The sequence below is a fragment of the Mauremys reevesii genome, linkage group 19 (assembly GCF_016161935.1).
Source record: "Mauremys reevesii isolate NIE-2019 linkage group 19, ASM1616193v1, whole genome shotgun sequence".
Taxonomy (NCBI): domain Eukaryota; kingdom Metazoa; phylum Chordata; order Testudines; family Geoemydidae; genus Mauremys; species Mauremys reevesii.
In genome coordinates, this window is record NC_052641.1 from 4,339,280 (window position 1) to 4,362,394 (window position 23,115).

General features: G+C 51.4%; 1 protein-coding gene across 7 annotated transcripts in view; it reads left to right on the top strand.

Annotated features, from left to right (window-relative positions):
* Nucleotides 1–23,115, top strand: part of RGS3 (regulator of G protein signaling 3) — a 199,394-nt gene that overhangs the window by 74,013 nt on the left and 102,266 nt on the right. For all 7 annotated transcript variants that reach the window (XM_039506171.1, XM_039506172.1, XM_039506173.1 and 4 more), the window contains 3 exons: nucleotides 136–326; nucleotides 4,676–4,759; nucleotides 20,852–20,963. In XM_039506171.1, the coding sequence (XP_039362105.1) occupies nucleotides 136–326; nucleotides 4,676–4,759; nucleotides 20,852–20,963 (387 nt within the window). The remainder of the gene's footprint in view (nucleotides 1–135; nucleotides 327–4,675; nucleotides 4,760–20,851; nucleotides 20,964–23,115) is intronic.

Consider the following 23,115-nt stretch of genomic DNA (forward strand, 5'->3'; position numbering starts at 1 on the left):
CAGTTCTCAGTTCGAGTTACTCCCCTTTGCATGATCAGTGATGTCAGGAATTATGATGACAGAGTGGACTAGACCCTTGGAAATTCAGGTCTCGCTCTCTCTCCTTTGCTTTCTTTTGGTTTCTCACGGTCCCAGGAAATGCAGGGAAAGGCAAATCCCATACGGGATCCGGGCGGAAATCCAGGCTGATGAAGACAGTGCAAACGATGAAGAGCTATGGGAACTACCAGAACTGCACCATTGTGAGGCCTCATATCCCGCACTCCAGCTACGGCACCTACGTGACACTGGCCCCCAAAGTCCTCGTCTTCCCGGTCTTTGTGCAGGTAAGTGGGCCCTTCCCGGCACATCTGGAAACCAGGCTGGATGGCCAGGGGGGATTGACTGAAATCAGGGGGATTTAAATCACCAAGTGCAAAGCCTGGATTTAAATCATCGATTTGAATCAGCTTTTCCAGTTATTGTCTAAAGAAAGGTGCTTTCTCTCTGGCTGCTATAACTGATCAGACATGTTGATTTATAACCAGAGTGCCTTTACACTCGACTTGGTACATCTTTTCGCAGCCTAGGAGGGGCACAATAACACTATAGCAAGGTACACAGTTATTTATATAGCCTAATATTGTCAGATTCTTATCAATTGTACATTTAGTATGTTAGAAATGGGGAATGATACATTGCTTATTTATGAGACAATCAACTTTTGGCTCATGATTTGTGCCAAACTGCATTAGGATGGTAACAGGGATTTAATTAAACACACAAAACCACATATAACATTTATTTTGATTAAACAAAACAATCTTAAATGTTTTGGATACGTACATTTCTCTTATCAAAACCCGTTTCACATTCACAACTGAGTTATAAGAAGTTCAAGCCTTAACATATTTTGTATTAAATTCAGATTTCATTTTAAACAGGTTTATTTAAAAAAAAGAAAAACGTAATTTAAATAACTAAATTAAACCATCAGATTTTCCTGTTTACCCAGCGCGGATTCGGTGGCACGCCTGCGGGAGGTCCGCTGGTCCGCTGGTTCCGTGCCTTCGGTGTACCCACTGCTGAATTGCCGCTGAAACTGCGGGACCAGCGGACCTCCCGCAGGCGCGCCGCCGAAAGCCGCCTGCCTGCCGCCCTCCCAGCGACCAGCAGGCCAATCCCCACGGCTTGCCGCCCCAGGCACGTGCTTGGTGTGCTGGTGCCTGGAGCCGCCCCTGATGCTGACTCAGTTTGCAGCTTCTGGGATGAGCCCAGCCAGTTCCATAATCTAGTTTTCAAAACAAGTTCGCTTCCCTATCACTGCCTTCCACAGCAGAACTACTACATGTGTATTGCATGCATTATCTGAACTCACCGTGCCCAAGCAATGGGTGCATTCATGGTTTGTCTTTAAGGGTATGTCTACACTACGGGATTATTCCGATTTTACAGAAACCGATTTTTGGAAACAGATTGTATAAAGTTGAGTGCACGCGGCCACACTAAGCACATTCATTCGGTGGTGTGCGTCCTTTTACCGAGGCTAGCGTCGACTTCCGGAGCGTTGCACTGTGGGTAGCTATCCCATAGCTATCCCATAGTTCCCGCAATCTCCCCCACCCATTGGAATTCTGGGTTGAGATCCCAATGCCTGATGGGGCCAAAAATTTGTCGCGGGTGGTTATGGATAAATGTCATCAGTCAATCTTCTCTCCGTGAAAGCAACAGCAGACAATCATTTCGCGCCCTTTTCCCTGGATTGCCCGGGCAGACGCCATAGCATGGCAACCATGGAGCCCATTCAGCCTTTTTTCACTGTCACGTATGTCTACTGGATGTTGCTAACAGACGTGGTACTGCAGTGCTACACAGCAGCATCCCCTTGCCTTTGCAAGTTAGCAGAGATGGTTACCAGCCCTACTGTATCGTCTGCTGCTTTGCAAGTTGACAAAGACGGTTACCAGTCACACTGTCCCATCTGCTGCTGTCATGGGTGCGCCTGGCCGGCCTCGGTGAGGTCGGTCGGGGGCGCCTGGACAAAAATGGGAATGACGCCCCAGGTCATTCTCTTCTTTAAGTTTTGTCTAATGGAGAGTCAGTCCTGCCTAGAATATCAGGCAAGCCTACTAAAGAACCAGAGAGGCAAACGGCCGCCCTGGGTCAGAGCCCCAGACATCCCGCAGAAATGATGAGCTGCATGCCATTCTAGGGGGTGCCCCTGCAACAATCCCACCCGTTGCTTCCCTCCTCCCCAACCCCTCCTGGGCTACCGTGGTAGTTATCCCCCCATTTGTGTGATGAAGTAATAAAGAATGTATGAATAAGAAACAACACTGACTTTATTGCCTCAGCAAGCGGAGATCAAAGGGGGGAGGGGAGGGCGGTTGGCTGACAGTGAAGTAGAGTGAACCACCATTCTGCACTTGCTCAGCCTATAGCTGAAAATGGGAATCTGTGACAAGCACTAGGATAGAAGCACAGGCAGGACTGAAGCTCCATTTGTGTGTGGGCCTTTGGTTGACACTGGTAAAATACAAAATGTCCCAGGATATGTATGTTGGGGGACAGTTCTAAACGGCAGCTTCATTTTTTTATTTGCAGCAAAATGTAGAGGTCTAAGTATCTGATTGTGAGCCCTGGTAGCAAGGGGTGGGCGCGACCGCGCGGTGCTGCTGACTGGGAGAGCAGCCTGAGGCAGAAGCCTCCAGCTGCCATGATATTCCAGGCAGGAGTGAATCTCCATTAGACAAAACTTAAAGAAGAGAATGACCTGGAGTCATTCCCATTTTTGCCCAGGCGCCCCCGGCTGACCTCACCGAGGCCAGCCAGGAGCACCCACGGGACGATGACGACGGATACCAGTCCTACTGTACCATCTGCCGTCCGGAAGGGAAGGGAAGGGGATACTGCTGTGTAGCGCTGCAGCACCGTGTCTGCCAGCAGCATCCAGTAGACATACGGTGACATTGAAAAAAGGCGAGAAACGATTTTTTTCCCTTTGCTTTCACAGGATGGGGAGGGGGGGCGCTGACGACATATACCCTGAACCACCCGCGACAATGTTTTTGACCCTTCAGGCTTTGGGAGCTCAGCCAAGAATTCAAATGGTTTTCGGAGAGTGCGGGAACTGTGGGATAGCTACAGTCATCAGTCGCCCCTCCCTCTATGAGCATCCATTTCATTCTTTGGCTTTCTGGTACGCTTGTCTCAGCTCCTTAAGTTTCACGCAGCACTGTGTCGAGACCCTGTTGTGGCCTCTGTCCATCATAGCCGTGGAGATTTTTTCAAATGTTTTGGCATTTCGTCTATTGGAACAGAGTTCTGATAGAACAGATTCATCTCCCCATACAGAGATCAGATTCAGCATCTCCCGTACGGTCCATGCTGGAGCTCTTTTTTGATTCTGGGACTGCTTGGTCACCTGTGCTGATCAGAGCTCCATGCTGGGCAAACAGGAAATGAAATTCAGAAGTTCGCGGGGCTTTTCCTATCTACCTGGCCAGTGCATCCGAGTTCAGATTGCTGTTCAGAGTGGTCACAATGGTGCATTGTGGGATCGCTCCCGGAGGCCAATACCATCAAATTGCGGCCACACTAACCCTAATTCAAAATGGCAATACCGATTTCAGCGCTACTCCCCTCGTCGGGGAGGAGTACAGATATTGATATTAAGAGCCCTTTATATCAAAATAAAGGGCTTAGTTGTGTGGACGGGTGCAGGGTTAATTAGGTTTAACACTGCTAAATTCGAGATAAACTCGTAGTGTAGACCAGGCCCAAGTAAGAACACAACTGGGGCTTTATCAGAGGGGTAGCCGTGTTAGTCTGGATCTGTAAAAAGCAACAAAGAGTCCTGTGGCACCTTATAGACTAACTGGGGCTTTGTTACTGTTTTATTGTCTTTCCAAGTCAGTGACTCTTGGTTTCACTCTGAAATGTTCCCACACTTTAAAAACTGATATTAACGACAGTGTCTTTCAGTGAGTTCAGACTTTGCCTCTGTGCTTTGCAGTATTTCATCTTGTAGGCTTTGCAGAGCAAAGTCCCATCCCAGGCAGCAGTTACACCGCTCTGAACGCTCTTCTGCAGGATATTGTCTCAGAAGCTGATTTCTCAGCATTGTGCAGGAATCAGAGCAACTGATTTTTTTAGTTCTTGGCTTATCCAATGTCAAAGCAAGTTGCCCCTGCAAAGTTGGCTGTAGCCCAAAGTCCACTGCAGCATAGAAGGCACCTGCCCAGAGGCTCTTCATCTTGCTAATTAAGTTAATCCGTTAAAAAGGTGTTGCTCCCCATATTGGTGTTGAAGCTAGATGAGCCTGGGGTGGGCTAGTGCTGTGGTTGTGCTTCCTGCTCTCCGAGCCGCCACAGGCAAGCCCACGCTTTGCAGAAGAAGTAATGTACAGAGAAGCAGAAGCTGCTGATAATCTTTTTATAGCTTCCCATGACATAGGTGTTAAATGAGAGGGTTTTTTTCCCTTTTATCACTTAGCTGGACTGCAGAGTTTCCATCCGTGAGAGATGTGCTGTCGTGGGGCAGCTCACGGCTGCTTCACTTTCAGTGGTTTACAACTTAAACTAAAGGCGAGGAGCTTCGGGGGGTGGGGTGGAGAGTTAACACACGTTTCATGGGAAACTTTCTCATTTCAAGTTGATGTTCTGGATCCTTTTTTTTGTTTGTTTTAAATGTTTAGCCTCTAGACCTTTGCAACCCAGTCCGGACTCTCCTTTTGTCAGAGGAGCTGCTGCTTCATGAAGGCAGAAGCAAGACTGTAAAGGTGAGAATTTCAGTCGCTCCTAACATGGTTATTGTGCTCGTGCTTTTTAAACACATTCCTACGCAGCTAACGTGCTAGATTGAAAAGGTCAATGTTTGACTTTTAAAATGCTTCATCCCAGTGGAATTCAAAACCAGTTGTAGTGAGTTCATCTTGGGATAGACTAACTGCCACAGCAGCTGCTGGAGTCTTCCCTTCTTCGGATCCTCTTTGATGGCACGAGACAGAGAGAATTCCACACATGGCAAACACATGCCAGTCATTTGCCTAAAAGCCATGAGGGTTTGTTTCTGCTGAACTGTTGGCTCAGGATCTGATCCCGGGGGCAGGGTTGGGAACCTTTGTGCACTGTGGAAGCTCCCAAAACTGGAGAAACCAAAATAGGCTTCAAGGGAAACCATACCTAGATTTCACCAGGGTTTGGTTTTTGGTAAGTGTAGGTCCTGTAAGGGGAAATATGCCCTCTCCTAACCCCTGGCCCCTCCTCACTTGCTGTGTTTTGTGCCTGCGGCATTATCAGGAGGGGTGTGCAAACCCCTGACAACCAGACCAGGGCTGGGTACATGCTTGAGCCAGGCTGTGTACATCAGAAGTTTAACAGCCAAACCTGGGGAATCTGATGATTTCATCTGAGTTTTGCTTTGGCTTCATTTGGAGCCAAAATGTAGTGTTGCAACCCCCAAGTATTTGACGCTGAAGAAGAGGTTTGTCTAAGCTCCGTTGGGCTCTAGTCACCTGTCTCTGCCTGACATGAAAGCATGGGACTAAGTGTAGTTTGTTTTAGATGATTTTGCTGGAAAGACTGTCATGCGGCAGACCCTCCTTTTCCTGTCCAGTTACAATAATGAGTAGAGGTGGGAGAAAAGTTTCCGTCAAAATCTTTGATTGCCAAAAAATGTAGATTTGGGTTGACTAAAACATTTTACAAATTTGTGTCAATTTTGGGGAATTTTTTTTGTTGAAATGAAAATTATAATTATAATGAAAATGATAAAACAATATTTTTAAATTGGAAATGCTGAAATGAACCATTTTGACATTAACAAAACATCTCACTTCAATGTTTTGGGCTAGATTTCTATATCAACCTCCCCAGAGGAAGAGGTACCTGGGCACCCCCACACCCCCGAACCTTCAGCCCAGTGGTTAGAGCACTCACCTGGTGTATGGAGACCCACGGGCAAATCTCTGCTCTGGAGAAGGGACATGAATCCAGGTCTCCCCCTTCTGCCAGGCGAGTGCCCTAACCACTGGCTATAGGCTCCTCTGGGGATGGGTCTTTCTCAGTATGTCCCGTTGAAGCTGTTCTGTTTGTATAAATACTCCCTGGAGTAGGGACTGGACCCAGGTGCCCCCCAAACGGAGCACCCTACCCACCAAGTCAGAGTCGTTCTCATGCTGTCTGACCAGCGACTAGTTCTGCTTTTCTACAAAGTGGGAGAGCATCAACAGGAGAGAATGAGAGCCCCCACCGCAATACTCAGCAGCCTGGGGTTGGGGTGCTCACCAGGCAGGGGGGAAAACCTGGGTTCTGGTTCCTGCTAGCTGGGATTAGAATCTGGATCTCCCATATCCCAGGTGAGTGTCCTCACTATTGGGCTAAAGGGGGCACCAGCATCCGTGCCATCTCCTTGAGCTGGGTTTTGTGAATCCAGCCCTTCAGTCCCTTTGCTTTTATTAAAAATCAATTCCTTCGACCCAAAATGAAATGTCACGGGTCACTTGCTGGAAGCTTCTCTGCACCTTGAAGTCTTTAAACCATGATTTGATGACTTCAATGGCTCAGACACAGGTTTGATACAGGAGTGAGTGGGTGGGTGAGATTCTGTGTCCTGCGTTGTGCAGGAGGTCAGACTAAATGATCATAATGGTCCCTTCTGACCTTAAAGTCTATGATTTCATGAAATGTTTTTGGCTTCTTAGGCCTGGGCTACACTAGCAGGGGGGTTCAAACTAAGATATGCAACTTCAGCTACGCTATTCGCTCTTCACGTAGCTGAAGTCGAAGTATCTTAGTTCGACTTACCTGGCCGTCCTTACAGCGGCGAGTCGACTGCTGCGGCTCCCCCGTCGACTCTGCTTACTCCTCCTGCTGAGGTGGAATACGGGCATCGATTAGCGGATCGATTTATCGCGTCCAGACGAGACGTGATAAATCGATCCCTGATACATCGAACACTACTCGCTGATCCAGCGGGTAGTATAGCTGTACCCTTAGATTCACTGAAAACTCCAAAAGTTTCGGTTTCAGTTCAGCCCAAACTGAAATTACGTTTTGATTTTTTTGGAACTGCCACGAACGGAAAAATCCGTTCTTCCTCCAGCTCGGCTGTTATGTGTGTAGTCGCTCGGATGCTCGGTAACCTGTTTGGCTGCACAAAATTCTGTGTCTTGTCCATGCAGCCACGGAGGGACCTTGTCATTTACTGTTCAGATCCTCTTGTGTTTCATGTTTTTGGATGGCTGGTTGCGGAGTCTCAGAAAACCACCACCTCGCTCCTGGCCAATGGCACACAAGCATCTGTGTGGTTTAGCTCTGTTAAATTGCTCCTGTTCTTCTCTATGGTGTTCAAAATATAATTCCGCCATCTTTCTGATCTGATTCATTGGTCTTTCCATGAAAGTCATTGGAAAATTGTGTCATTAACTTGGGAAACTCATCACTGATTTGCAACTAGACTCTTGCCCTGCCTGCGCCTCAAATGTCCTTCACTGTCATGGCTCCTCTAGGACTACAGAGCCCCCCAAGTAAGTGCAGGTACACCGCTACCCCGATACACCGCTACCCCAATACACCTCTACCCCGATATAACGCCACCCGATACATCGCTACCCAGATACACCTCTACACCGATACACCGCTACCCGATACACTGCTACCCCAATATAACGCCACCCGATACATCGCTGCCCAGATACACCGCTACCCCGATATAACGACACCTGATACACCGCTACCCCGATACACCGCTACCCCGATATAACGCCACCCGATACACCGCTACCCCGATACACCGCTACCCCGATATAACGCCACCCGATACATCGCTGCCCAGATACACCGCTACCCCGATATAACGCCACCTGATACACCTCTACCCCGATACACCGCTACCCCGATACACTTCTACCCCGATATAACGCCACCCGATACATCGCTGCCCAGATACACCGCTACCCCGATACACCGCTATCCGATACACCTCTACCCCGATACACCGCTCCTGATAGCCACCCGATACACGCTACCCGATACACCTCTACCCCGATATAACGCCACCAGATACACATCTACCCCGATACACTACGCGCGACACCTCTGCACGACGATATATAACGCCACCCGATACACCGCTACCCGAAACACCTCTACCCCGATATAACGCCACCTGATACATCGCTGCCCAGATACACTACCCGATACACCGCTACCCCGATATAATGCCACCTGATACACCTCTACCCCGATACACCGCTACCCCGATACACCGCTACCCCGATATAACGCCACCCGATACACCGCTACCCCGATACACCGCTACCCCGATATAACGCCACCCGATACACCGCTACCCCGATACACCGCTACCCCGATACACAGCTACTCCGATATAATGCCACCCGATACACCGCTACCCCGATACACCGCTACCCTGATATAACGCCACCCGATACACCGCTACCCCGATACACCTCTACCCCGATATAACGCCACCTGATACACCTCTACCCCGATACACCACTACGCCGATACACCTCTACCCCGATATAACGCCACCCGATACACCGCTACCCCGATATAACGCCACCCGATACACCGCTACCCCGAAACACCTCTACCCCGATACACCGCTACCCGATACATCGCTGCCCAGATACACTGCTACCCCGATATAACGCCACCTGATACACCTCTACCCCGATACACCGCTACCCGATACACCTCTACCCCGATACACCGCTACCCCGATATAACACCACCCGATACACCTCTACCCCGATACACCGCTACCCGATACACCGCTACCCCGATATAACGCCACCCGATACACCGCTACCCCGATACACCGCTACCCCGATATAACACCACCCGATACATCGCTACCCAGATACACTGCTACCCCGATATAACGCCACCTGATACACCTCTACCCCGATACACCGCTACCCGATACACCTCTACCCCGATACACCGCTACCCCGATATAACACCACCCGATACACCTCTACCCCGATACACTGCTACCCTGATATAACGCCACCCGATACACCGCTACCCCGATATAACGCCACCTGATACACCGCTACCCCGATACACCGCTACCCGATACATCGCTACCCAGATACACTGCTACCCGATATACGCCACCTGATACACCTCTCCGATACACTGCGACCCGATACCCCGCTACCCCGATACACCGCTACCCCGATATAACACCACCCGATACACCTCTACCCCGATACACCGCTACCCGATACACCTCTACCCCGATACACCGCTACCCCGATATAACACCACCCGATACACCTCTACCCCGATACACCGCTACCCCGATATAACGCCACCCGATACACCGCTACCCCGATACACCGCTACCCCGATATAACGCCACCCGATACACCGCTACCCCGATACACCGCTACCCGATATAATGCCACCCGATACACGCTACCCGATACGGCTACCCGATATAACGCCACCCGATACACGCTACCCCGATACACCTCTACCCCGATATAACGCCACCTGATACACCTCTACCCCGATACACCACTACGCCGATACACCTCTACCCCGATATAACGCCACCCGATACACCGCTACCCCGAAACACCTCTACCCCGATATAACGCCACCTGATACACCTCTACCCCGATACACCGCTACCCCGAAACACCTCTACCCCGATATAATGCCACCTGATACACCTCTACCCCGATACACCGCTACCCCGATACACCTCTACCCGATACACCTCTGCGATACACTGCTACCCTGATATAACGCCACCTGATACACCTCTGCCGATATAACACCACCCGATACACCTCTACCCCGATACACTGCTACCCTGATATAACGCCACCCGATACACCGCTACCCCGATACACCGCTACCCCGATATAACGCCACCTGATACACCGCTACCCCGATACACCGCTACCCCGATACACAGCTACTCCGATATAATGCCACCCGATACACCGCTACCCCGATACACCGCTACCCTGATATAACGCCACCCGATACACCGCTACCCCGATACACCTCTACCCCGATATAACGCCACCTGATACACCTCTACCCCGATACACCACTACGCCGATACACCTCTACCCCGATATAACGCCACCCGATACACCGCTAACCCGATATAACGCCACCCGATACACCGCTACCCCGATACACCTCTACCCCGATATAACGCCACCTGATACACCTCTACCCCGATACACCACTACGCCGATACACCTCTACCCCGATATAACGCCACCCGATACACCGCTACCCCGATATAACGCCACCCGATACACCGCTACCCCGAAACACCTCTACCCCGATATAACGCCACCTGATACATCGCTGCCCAGATACACTGCTACCCCGATATAACGCCACCTGATACACCTCTACCCCAATACACCGCTACCCGATACACCTCTACCCCGATATAACACCACCCGATACACCTCTACCCCGATACACCGCTACCCGATACACCTCTACCCCGATACACCGCTACCCCGATATAACGCCACCTGATACACCGCTACCCCGATACACCTGATATAACGCCACCCGATACACCTCTACCCCGATACACCGCTACCCCGATATAACGCCACCCGATACACCTCTACCCCGATACACCGCTACCCCGATATAACGCCACCCGATACACCGCTACCCCGATACACCTCTACCCCGATATAACGCCACCCGATACACCTCTACCCCGATACACCGCTACCCCGATATAACGCCACCCGATACACCGCTACCCCGATACACCGCTACCCCGATATAACGCCACCTGATACACCGCTACCCCGATACACAGCTACCCCGATATAATGCCACCCGATACACCGCTACCCCGATACACCGCTACCCCGATATAACGCCACCCGATACACCGCTACCCCGATACACCTCTACCCCGATATAACGCCACCTGATACACCTCTACCCCGATACACCACTACGCCGATACACCTCTACCCCGATATAACGCCACCCGATACACCGCTACCCCGATATAACACCACCCGATACACCGCTACCCCGAAACACCTCTACCCCGATATAACGCCACCTGATACACCTCTACCCCGATACACCGCTACCCCGAAACACCTCTACCCCGATATAACGCCACCTGATACACCTCTACCCCGATACACCGCTACCCCGATATAACGCCACCCGATACACTGCTACCCCGATACACCGCTACCCCGATATAACGCCCACCGATACACCTCTACCCCGATACACCTCTACCCTGATATAACGCCACCCGCTACCCTGCTACCCCGATATAACGCCACCCGATACACCTCTACCCCGATACACCACTACCCCGATATAATGCCACCCAATAGAACGCGAATTCTGAAATAACGCAGCAAAGCAGCGCTCCGGGGGGGCGGAGACTGCGCGCTCCGGCGGATCAAAGCAAGTTCGATAGAGTGCAGTTTCACCTATAACGCGCTAAGATTTTTTGGCTCCCGAGGACAGTGTTCTATCGGGGTAGAGGTGTATATGCAGCGTCAGCAGAGCACTCAGCTGTGGGAGTGCAGCTCCCGTATGGGTGTGGAGGCAGTGTCGTAATATTTACCTCCCCCCTGCCCCTCTGTGGGGCAGTGAGTTAGTACAGCCCTGATGCCCACTCTGGGTTGATTGGAGTTGCCTGTCTCCGGTTCCGTTTCAAAGTCTACACGAGAGCAAAATGTTAGCTCACCCTGTGTCCCTGAGCTGCCGTTTCCGGCTGGCCAAGGTGAGGGGGCAGGAAGTGGAAGTAGATGGGAACATGAAGAGGGTCATGCTGAGGCGTTTCTAGCTTGAAGAAATATGCTGCCCTGTCACTATAGCCAAGTGGCTCTTGGGGCCCCTGCTGTAGACGTCCAAGCTCGGTCAGAGTGAGGGCGCCAGAGAACAAATGGGTCCTGTTGGTCCATCACGTCGAGGGGATGAGAGTGGGGTCTCCACGTCGGAGTTACCGCCTTGAAAGAACTGTGCCCTGGGTGTGAGTGCGGGAGATGGTTGGAAATCATGTTGCACTTGGGGCCGTGCTATCTGCTAAATCTGGCCAGGGGGAAGAGAGAAGAATATGTTGCTGAGGGCCGTGGAGCCTGGCTCTGGATACGACTAATGAGGTGGGAGGGGACAGGTTGGCAGCAGCTGCCTTGGAAGACTGAGCTGCCATGTTGGGCACAGTGCGCAGCAGCATCCAGGAGCAGCTCTGAGCCTAACTAGCTGCACTGTGGAGAGAGGAGGATCGTAACTAATAATATTTTTACATCACTCAGTGTTCGATCGAACTCAGCAACATCCCCACTCTAAGGTCTGATAAGAACATAAGAATGGCTAGACTGGGTCAGACCAAAGGTCCATCTAGCCCAGTATCCTGTCTACTGACAGTGGCCAATGCCAGGTGCCCCAGGGGGAATGAACAGAACAGGGAATCATCAAGTGATCCATCCCCTGTCGCTCATTCCCAGCTTCTGGCAAACAGAGGCCAGGGACACCATCCCTGCCCACCCTGGCTAATAGCCATTGATGGACCTGTCCTCCATGAACTGATCTAGATCTCATGGAACCTGGCAGAGCAGGAGGCAAGTCCAGTGCATTCCTTCAGAAAGCTGGAGACCTCCCTTCTCCCGTGGAACTGAGAGCACCTGCTTGTCATCCTTAAACCTTTCATGTCCGATTTACAGTGGCATGCCCAAGAGCAGAGCCTCACCCTATACTATGGAGTCTTGTGATGGGATCCGCCCGGGGTGCAGCCTGAGCCTGTGGGGCTGCTGTGCCCTCTGAACTCTCCCCAGCCTGGGAGTGGCCAGCAGCAAACCCCTCCAGGCACTGAGATCACTCAGCACAACAGACGTGGAGCCCCACACCCAGCTCGATTGCATGAATGCTCCCAGAGCCACTCATGAATCACACAGAGAAAGGCACCAGCCAAATCCCCCCAGCTCCCAGCACTGTACCCCAGCAATATACCGTCTTGTACTGCTCATGATGGGCAGTGCACATTTATTAATTGGTTCACAACTTCAGCAATGGAAAATGGACATATACCAGCCTTTGTCAAACAAGAGCAGATTTGCCCAACACTTCCTACAAACTCACTGGTAAAGATAAACAATTAAATAAATGTATTGACTATAAAAGGTAGATTTTAAGTGATAGGCAAAAAGTCAGAGTTAGTTACCAAAAGAAATAAAATATAAGCAGGCAGTCTAACCTCTCAACCCTATTAGACTGGGCAACAACTAGATTAAGCAGGGTTTCTTACCCCACTGGATATTGCAGTCCTTAGTATACAGAGTTCACCCTTGAAATCTGGGCCAATCTCCTCTGTTGGAGTCTTGTCTTCTTCTCAGTGTCTTAGTTGCTTGCAGCATGGGTGGGGGCAGGATAAAAAGTCCAGCATGTGGCCAGACCATGTGCTTGGGGAGCACAAGTCCAGGCATGCCTGGGGGGCATTGCTGAGTCTCCAGGCAAGGTTGAACAATTCCTCTGGTGTGGCCTCATGCAGGTGAGTCTTCGAATTGTAGCTCCCTTGCTGGACAATGGCTGTTGATGGGTTGTTTAATGCCTCACTTGGGTGTTAGTTACTTTCCTTGTTGTTGCCTCTGGGGAGCTAATATCTGGCTGATTCCCCAACTTACAGCATGTTTTAGTGACAACCACACAACACAATTCTCATAACTTCACATGCATTAATGATACACATCTATGATAGAGAAATGACTTTCAGCAGATCATAACCTTTCCCCTGATCCCTTACAAGGCCTGCTTTATATGTAAGATCACGATTCTATGAAAATGAGGATTATGGGGGTTGTGGGACGCTCCCCCAAGGTAGAGAATGTCACACCTCTCTTCCCACCTGGCTTGATCTCAGGGCAGCCCTCGGCCTTCTCTATCTCGCTCTCTGGCCTGCTTTCATTTCCTGGATAATCCCCTTTCCTCTCTGCAGTGTGCCTAGTGCCCTCTGCCCTCTTTCTCTTCTGACCCTGACCTGTGTCAGCCTAGGACAGCAGTTCTGAGTGGCAGATGCCTGGCACTGGTGTGGGCATTGCTCTCTGATCCCTCCGTTTGCCTGGGCTCTGAATCATTCAGGAGCGGGAAGCCATGGGGCAGCTGGCAGAGACTGAATTCCTGCATCTTGATTTCAGAATGAACTCTTTGCCTTTCCTCCTGAACTCCATTATCTTCCCCTTCACTTGGACCATAACTTGGCACTTCCAAAGCCAGGAACCCGAAGCTCTTTGTCCTCCACCTCCTGTAGGAGGGAATCGGTCTCCGTCTCTGGAGCCCTGCCAGAATCTGTCCTTTCTCTGGCCCGACCTCTGGTGCAATCCTTATTCGGGCCTCACACACATCCTGTCTAGACTATATTGCAATTCCCGCTTTTATGGTCTTCCGAAATCCCCCCAACAAGCCTCCAGCCAGAGGATCCAGAATGCTGCAGCCTGTTTTGCAGAGGAACCTAGATGTACTTTGCCTTTGTCTGGCCCATTCCCTAAAGTCCTTGAAGGCAGCCACTGAAGCTACAACAAGTTCCACCCACCCCTCTCTTCTCCCTGCTCCCTCTCTTCCCTGCCTTCCCAGCCATCGGGAATTCCATTCGGGGCAGCCGGAAACCTGCACTGGGAGCGCCAGCACGCCCCGATCCCCACCTCGGAGTCACAAGCAGGACTTTCTCTTCAGATCGTTCCTCGCCACCTTGTGCTGCAAGATCCCAGCACGTGGGGTGCCAGGTCCAGCTGGGAGTGGGGTAGCTGGGCCCGGCTGGGACAAAGGGTCAGATGGACCCACTGAACTCCAGGGGAGGTTTCAAAAGCAGCCTCTCAGTAACTGCAACTCACAGCAATTCCCTCCAGCCTAACAAGTCCGATTGGGCCAGAGACTCAATCGCTCTATACCGTCCCCTCCCCACCCCCACACTGCCATCACGTCTCCTTGACACCCCCGACCTCCTCTGCACCCCTCACCCTCCCATCCCCCCCAGTGACACTCCCATTCCCCTCCCCACCCCCACTCTGTCATCCCGCCCCAGTGACACCCCCCCACCTTCTCCTCTCCACCCCACCCTCCCATCCTTCCCCAGTGACACCCCTTATTCCTCCCCACCCTGCCATCCCGCCGAGTGACACCCCATTCCCTCCCTTCCCCCACACTGCCATCACGTCTCCTTGATGCCTCCCGACCTCCTCTGCACCCCTCACCCTCTCTTCCCGCCAGTGACACCCCTCATTCCTCCCCACCCCCACACTGCCATCACGCCTCTGCCTCCTCTGCACCCCACCTCTCTTCCCCAGTGACACCCCTCATTCCTCCCCACCCTGCCATCCCGCCCCAGTGACACCCCCATTCCCTCCCTCCCCCACACTGCCATCACGTCTCCTCTCCACTCCCTCACCTTCCCCTCTCCACCCCCACCCTGCCATCCTGCCCCAGTGACACCCCCTCACCTTCCCCTCTCCACCACCACCCTGCCATCCCGCCCCAGTGACACCCCCTCACCTTCCCCTCTCCACCACCACCCTGCCTTCCCGCCCCAGTGACACCCCTCACCTCCCCACACTGCCATCACGAGTGACACCCCTCATTCCCCTCCCCACCCCACACTGCCATCACGTCTCCTTGACACCCCCGACCTCCTCTGCACCCCCACCCTCTCTTCCCCAGTGATACCCCTCATTCCCCTCCCCACCCTGCCATCCCGCCCAATTGACACCCCCATTCCCCTCCCCTCCCCCACACTGCCATCACGTCTCCTCTCCACTCCTTCACCTTCCCCTCTCCACCACCACCCTGCCATCCCGCCCCAGTGACACCCCCTCACCATCCCCTCTCCACCACCACCCTGCCTTCCCGCCCCCGGGGCACCCCCGCACCGTCCCCATCCCTGGCCCTCCCATCCCCCTCACTGAGACTATAGGTCAGTCGGTACAAACCTGCGTTTAGATCATCCTCGCGATTGGATGTGCTGTTCTCCGAGCTCTGCCGGAACACATGGCCACGCGGCGGGAAGCCCTGGGTGGAATTCTCTGGCCTGTGTTCTGCAGGCTGCATTCTCATCATGGGCTTGTCTGCCCTCAAATCTCTACGAGTGTGTGAAAAGGACCTTTCCCAGGAAACTCTGTGCCTCCGTGCCCCGCTACCACACAGGAGGCTGCTAGCTCGAGCAGTGACAGCACCCTTCGGGAGAGATGGGTGGGTACCCTCGCCAGGGCCTCACTGGAGCAGTTGGGTGGCTCTTCTGGTGACCCACCTTGTTAGCAGTTAGAATCCTGCACGAAACTGCCGAGTCAGTCCTCGAGGCCGCTGCTCAGCGAACCCTCGGCTTGCTGAACCGAGGGACAGCACCCCCGGGCAGAGGATCAATAGGAAATGCTTTGCTTGTGCTCCAGGGCTGGCTTATTTCTCTACATGCTCCAGAAAAGAACAAGCTCAAATGCAGCCACCTTGTACAGTGGTATGTAACGATCTCACCCCTAACTTCTGGAATGCTCCCTCCTCCAAGTGTTTGCCATTCTCCTAGCTCTGCCGGAGGAACCTCTTCCAGGTGCCTAGGCCTTCCTAGTCCTCTGGGGGGTTCACCCTCCCTCGCTTTGCCATGGGGTTTGCGAGGAAGATGGAGGGAACCATTTCTCTGTGACGGGTGTGGCCTTTGGTGTAAAGTAGAATACCACCTTCTGAAAACCACCTGGACACTTGCACCCTGGTATAACGCCTCCTGTGTAATCTGCACTGGATTCCACTCCTGTTAGGTATAAACACCTCCTGTGTAATCTGCGCTGGATTCCACTCCTGTTTGGTATAAACACCTCCTGTGTAACCTGCGCTGGATTCCACTCCTGTTTGGTATAAACGCCTCCTGTGTAATCCGCACTGGACTCCACTCCTGTTTGGTATAAACACCTCCTGTGTAATCTGCGCTGGACCCTGCTCCTGTTTGGTATAAACCAGGGGTTCTCAAACTGGGGGTCAGGACCTCTCAGGGGTCACAAAGTTATTACATGGGGGGTCGCGAGCTGTCAGCCTCCACCCCAAACCCCGCTTTGCCTCCAGCATTTATAGTGGTGTTAAATAGATAAAATGTGTTTTTAATTTATGGGGTGGGGGGTCGCACTCAGAGACTTGCTGTGTGAAAGGTGTCACCAGCACAAAAGTTTGAGAGCCACTTGGATAAATGCCTCCTGTGTAGTCTGCACTGGTCTCTACTCTTGTTTTCTCTACATGCTGAATTTTAATTTTTCCATGTTCCCAGTAGGTCTGCTCAGAAAAGTGACTGTGAAATGGCATTTTATGTTCTGTGTTTGTGCCTCTGTGATCTTCAGTTCAAATCTGCTTGGCTTCTAAACTCAATGATATTTTGCCTCTAGCTTCACCCTACTTGTCTCTCCGTTTACTGCCCCTCTCCCTTTCCCTTTCAGATCCTTGATCGCACTGTCTGCAGCCTGTGGCTGGAGTTCCCCTCTGGTTTCTTCCCAGTCCCTCTCCAGTCCAGCTTCCACCCCTGCACCCCATTGAAACAGCTCTGACCAAAGTCTCTGCTGGCCTCTGCCTGGCCAGAGCTCAGAGCCAGTGCTCTGCCCTCCTCCTCCTCCACCTGGCAGGGCATTTTCCACAGGAAAAGATGAACTGTTTCATGTCGACTATTGTCATTTTCAATACAGTTAAACCATTTTGTGTTGAGTTTATTGTTTCTATTCATTTTGATTAGACTTTAATATCATGAAAATCATATTTTTATTATATTTTGTTATATTTAATGTGACAGAGAAAATATATTATATTTAATATTTTAATAAAATAGTTGAAAGGAAAAGAATCAACGTGATCAAAATGAAACATTTTGATGGGTCCGAATTTGAATTTTTTAAAAATTTTGTTTTGTGGGAAATTTTAAAATTGCAGCTTTTCATTCCGATTTGGAAGAAAAATAAAATAAATATTTCAAATGCTGGAGTTTCCCACGGAATGGAAAGTTCAGTGTGTGAGCAGCTCTACTTTAAAGGAAGCACTTTTCTGTTTTTATGTTCACTGGGCTTAAAGGGATGTGTGTTTGCAAAATAACTGTAATATTTTTCTTGGGGAGTGTGACAGACTCTAGGTCCTAGGATGATGAGAATGATGAGGGGCCTGGAAAAACTTCCAGGAAGAGAGATTGAAAAGATTGAGATTGTTTACTTTGAAGAGGAGATGAATAGGAGGCAGCATAATAAAAGCATGCAAAGTAATGAATGGTCTAGAGAAGGGAGATTGGGAACTTCTGTTCTCAGTCTCATAACACAAGAACAAGGGGCATTCAATGAAATGAAAGGGTGACAAATTAAAAACTGACAAACAGAAACCCTTCTTCATACAACACAATATTGGACTGTGGAACTCCTTACCACAGGAACTTGCTGAGGCCAAGAATTTAACAAGATTCAAAAAGGGGTTGGACATTTATATGGCTAACAAGAACATCTAGATTTGTTATAATTAATGACAATAAACATTTTGGGAGGGACATCAAACCTCAGGCTTCGAGCCAGTTTCTAACCATTAGGGCATGTTTAGACTGCAATTAACCACCTGCCCCTGGCCTGGGCCACTTGACTCGGACTTGTGGGGCTCGGGTTGCGAGGCTGGAAAACTGCTGTGTAGATGTTCAGGCTCAGGCCCCTTGAGGAGGCGGGTCCCAGAGCCCAGGGTCCAGCCTGAGCCCAAATGTCTATACAGCAATTTTTAGCCCTGCAGCCTGAGCCCCATGAGCATGAGTTAGCTGACCTAAGCCAGCCGTGGCCATGCCTTGCAGATGTACCCTAGAGACCCAATGCAAAGGTCCCATTATCCCCCGTCTGACCACTGCTGGGTTTTCACAGCTGGTACTGCCGCTGCCAGAGACAGGGGACTGGACCAGGTGGATCATGAGTCTGATCCAGTCTGGAGATTCCTATGTCCTATGACCCCCTCATGGAGCTAGAGTGATTTTGCTGACGTTTCCTGGTCTCCATTGTTTCCTGTTAGCACCCGTTGGCAAGTACAGCAGTGCTGGAGTATCTCCTTACCAGGCAGAGTGACAGGGCTGGAGGGATCCCCCAGGGAGTGACCCTTGGAACAAGCCAAATTCAGAAGCAGGCTTAGGGTGAGGTTTGTACTGTGTTGGTCTGGAAGTTAATAATTAAGCCAAACCCTGAGGGGGTGAGCGTGGGCAGCAGGGCCGGGCCTCTGGCTGTTCAGTAAGAGAAGCAAACACAATGCTAGTTTTATTTGTAAGCTAAAGCGAGGTTCATAGTTCTTCACTCCTGAGAACTCCACAAAACCAAACCTGTGGGCAGGAAGGAAAACTGACTGTAGCAAGGCCACTCATTTCAGCGTCAGCGCCAAACGCTGACACAACATACGGAGTTCTGTTAGAACCTGAAATCTGGGCCCTCGGCCTAGTGAAATCTGCCTTGGCTCTCAAAACCACACTGCATGTGTAAACAGTGACTCGGTCAGTGCCGTGGTGAAGGCTGGTCCAGGGAATGGTGGCGACAGAGCAGTAGCGAAGCAGCAAGTGGATTCTCTCTTACAACCCTAGCAAAAAGCATTCAGGTTTCTTAATTTTCTGCTTTTGGAAATAAGTTGCCACAAGTTTGGTCACAAAGACGTTGGGGTAGTTACTCAGCATCGTTCAGCGGCAGTGCCAGCATTCCTGGAGGTGCAGTACAACTGCTGGCACTGAGCTGGGGGTGATCAGGGAGAACAGCGGCAGGTTGGCTCTCTCCTGTGCCACTTCGTCCCTCACACAGCGCGCCTCTTGGCTGTCTAGGGAAGCACCCACTTTTAGAGGAGAAAGAAATTCAAGAGGTTCCCAAGGGTTTGTCCTGTCCCCTTTTCAATCTAGGGTTGGATGTAGGCTTTGGGCATCTGGCTGAGACTTGGGCAAGCTCAGAGTCCCGCGAGTGCCTTTCGTAACCAAGCCGAGCCATACACTGGCTGGCAGGACAGAACTGCTAACATCTGAGTCATGGAGTCCCACGTGGTGGATGAGTTGATTCTTTTGCTTTTTGCAGTAGCACTTAGGAGCCGTAGTCAGGACCACGCTGTGCTAGGAGCTGTACAAACCATTAACAAACAGTTAATGCCATGAATATATAGTAGGTTCCCTCGCCCGAGTTTCAGGGGAATTAAGTCGCTAAGGCCTGTAGCTTTCGTATTTTGTAATATTTGCATCCCAATTGCAGCCAAAATAATTATTGTTTTTAAGTATCATTGTTTGTCCCCATTACATGCCTGCAAACATTCTCCTTTAGCATGGCTCCTTCGGAGCCAACCTGTTGTTTACTTGAGGGGAGCAGGACAGTGTGTGATGGCTTAAAACAGAGTCAAAGCCCCTCAACCTCACCAAAATGGGTTCTCCTGCAATCTGAGCGAGTAAATGTGCTCCCGGACTGGAACTTCCACAACTCAAATCATTTCCTGTCCTTCATCTGGGGGTGTGAAAACCTTGGAAAAGAGGGTTGGAGAGAGAGCGGTGTGGTATATGCATGTGGGCACAACAACTGCATCTATTACATTCTGGACACATTGATTCCTCCCATCACAGGGCTCCAGAAGTCCCCTGTAAATAACAGACTGCAAGGTAGGAGTGATGGGTAATAACTTGTTGATTCTAGCAAGCTTCTGTCGTTTGAAGTAGTCTGAGTTTTGCAGTGTCTGAAATGCTCTTTTCATTGCCAGTGTGTCTCCAGAGGCCTCTGCGGTGCTGGAAAGGAGGTCCTGGCTAACTCTTGGGGCTGACGACTGTCTAGGCTGGAAGGAGGCTCTTTGGCAATGGCTTCTGATGCCTTCTGTGTTGTCATCTTACCCTCCAGGTGACTGTCTTCATCTACTCGGACTTGCTGCTCTTCACTAAGGAAGATGAGCCCGGGCGCTGCAATGTGCTGAGGAATCCTCTCTATCTCCAGAGTGTCAAACTCCAGGAGGGTGAGTGTGCCAGCAGGCAGAAGCTCCTTCATGCCTGGCTTTTGTGGACATTTTCTGGCTGTTGATTCTCAATGGCTCGCTGAGATCGCTGGCCCATCAAGGCCCAGTGGGCACGTGGGGCAGCCCAGGCAGCATGCCGTCCCCCACCGTTGTTTCCTGCTGTTGCAAGGGTTTCAGAAGTACATGATTTCCCCTCCTGCTTGTCCTGCTGAATGTACCCCCCATGGGAGGAGCTCAGGACCCACAGTGAGCCTTCCTTCCTAGCTACCCTTCCCTGGGGGTTCCAGCCAGCCCTGCCCACCATCACCCAACACAGGCTCCAGTCTGGTCATATTCCGGGGCACATAGGCAGAACTCTGGTTGCCAGGGAACTGCAGGCCTCTTGCAGAGCCTGTCCCTTGCTGTTGTGGGAGTGGACAGGGCTCTTCTCCAGGGATGACAGGCCGGCCTGTCCAAGGCCACTGTGTGCTGTGCAGTCACCATGCTGAGCTGCCCTTCCCCATCCCGCTGGTGCCATATTGGTTGCAGCAGTGGCTAGCTGAGACAAGAAGGGAAACGAAGGCTTGAGGTTTCCCCTCTGGTGCTTTAACAGAGCACAGCAGCTTCTTCCGCAGGTCTCTGACTAAGCTCTAGTGACCTTTGCTTACTCCACTTCCTCCTTCAACCGCCTACGGTTTCCCTTCACAGCCAGCCAGGGCAGTTTCTCCCATCTATGCCTTGACACACCGATGGCTGCTGGGTCGGGCTGGGAGCCTTCCTCTCACGCTGCCTGCCTGGCATGGCTGCTACACCCTGCTGATGGGCTGGCTGCAGGGACTGTTACCAGCAGAGATGGCTCCAGCGGTGGGGAGCGATCTGAAGCAATTGATTCAGTTGGGATGCTGGGAGGGGGTGGAGAGGCTTCTCAGATACAAATGAGGAACATCCCTTCCCTGACCCCGGTTCCCTGCCTCTCCTTCCCTGGGGCAGCCAGCATACCTGGGAACATGTGCAAATCCTCTCTGAACAGCCCTCTAGCCTGCAGCCCCCAAGAGGCAGCTGCTGAGGCTGGAGATGACGTGGGCGGTGGGTGGCGGGCGGGAGGCAATGGAGGTGAGATGGAGAACTGAGGAGTGGATGGTAGACACGGCACTGAAGGACTAGCCTGCTCATTGCTTCATGTTCCTGGTTTGCATTGGTGGGTTGTGCAGACTGGCTCACAGCCCACAGCTACCCCAGACCTTGGCCAGGCGAGCCTAGCACTCGTCCTGCTGTGTAACTGGTGCAGGTGACGTTATCTCATTGATGGAAGACCTGCTTGGGCAGGGCAGAGGAGTGAGAGTAGCTGACATTCTGTGTGGATGGAGTCATGAGGTGCTGCGGACATGGTGCACTGCCCGGATCTCCCCACCCCATCTCCTTCCCCAGCCCCAGGCCTGAAGTTGCTGTGGAATAGGGTTGCCCACCCTCCAGGATTGTCCTGGAATCTCCAGGAATTACAAATTAATCTTTAATTAAAGATTATGTCATGTGATGAAGCCTCGAGGAATATGTCTAACCAAAATTGGCACCCTCCTGTGGAACCAGGCTCTGCTATTTGGTATCCCAGTGTAGATGGCACTAGGAGTCCACATCTACTGCTGAGAGGGCACTCTCTGGAGCCGGGCTCTCCTTCCCAACGGATGATTTACTGAGTGTTTCCTGTTCGGGAATTTCCCATCACTCCTCCAGCTGATTGGAACTCTCTGGGAATTAGTTTTGGCTGTCAGCTTCTTCCAGTTCCTTGTGAGCTCTGGAGAGTGAATATTGGAGCTGTTTGTGACATGGTATGTTTGTTTCTTTTGCAAGAGTCACTTAGCATTGCCTGTTTCCAGGATCTTTCTGCCAGTGAACTCATTCACTAGACTATATGGGGAGAGCAGACACAATGAGAGATGACACAGGAAAAGCAAACTCATTTAGAAACAAGATAGAATATGCGTGAGAATGGTTTTGGCACTCTCCCCCCAGCGCAGGCAGGTTGTTTCTAAAGAACGGATACAGAAATGTTGCCCCTTAGAGTACGTCGGCACTTGGAGCTGGGGATTGAGTCTCAGCTCAAGGAGAAATGCTCACATGAGCTCTCATCGAGCTCACATGCTAGGGAGAGTGTAGCCACAGCCGCAGGAGGGGC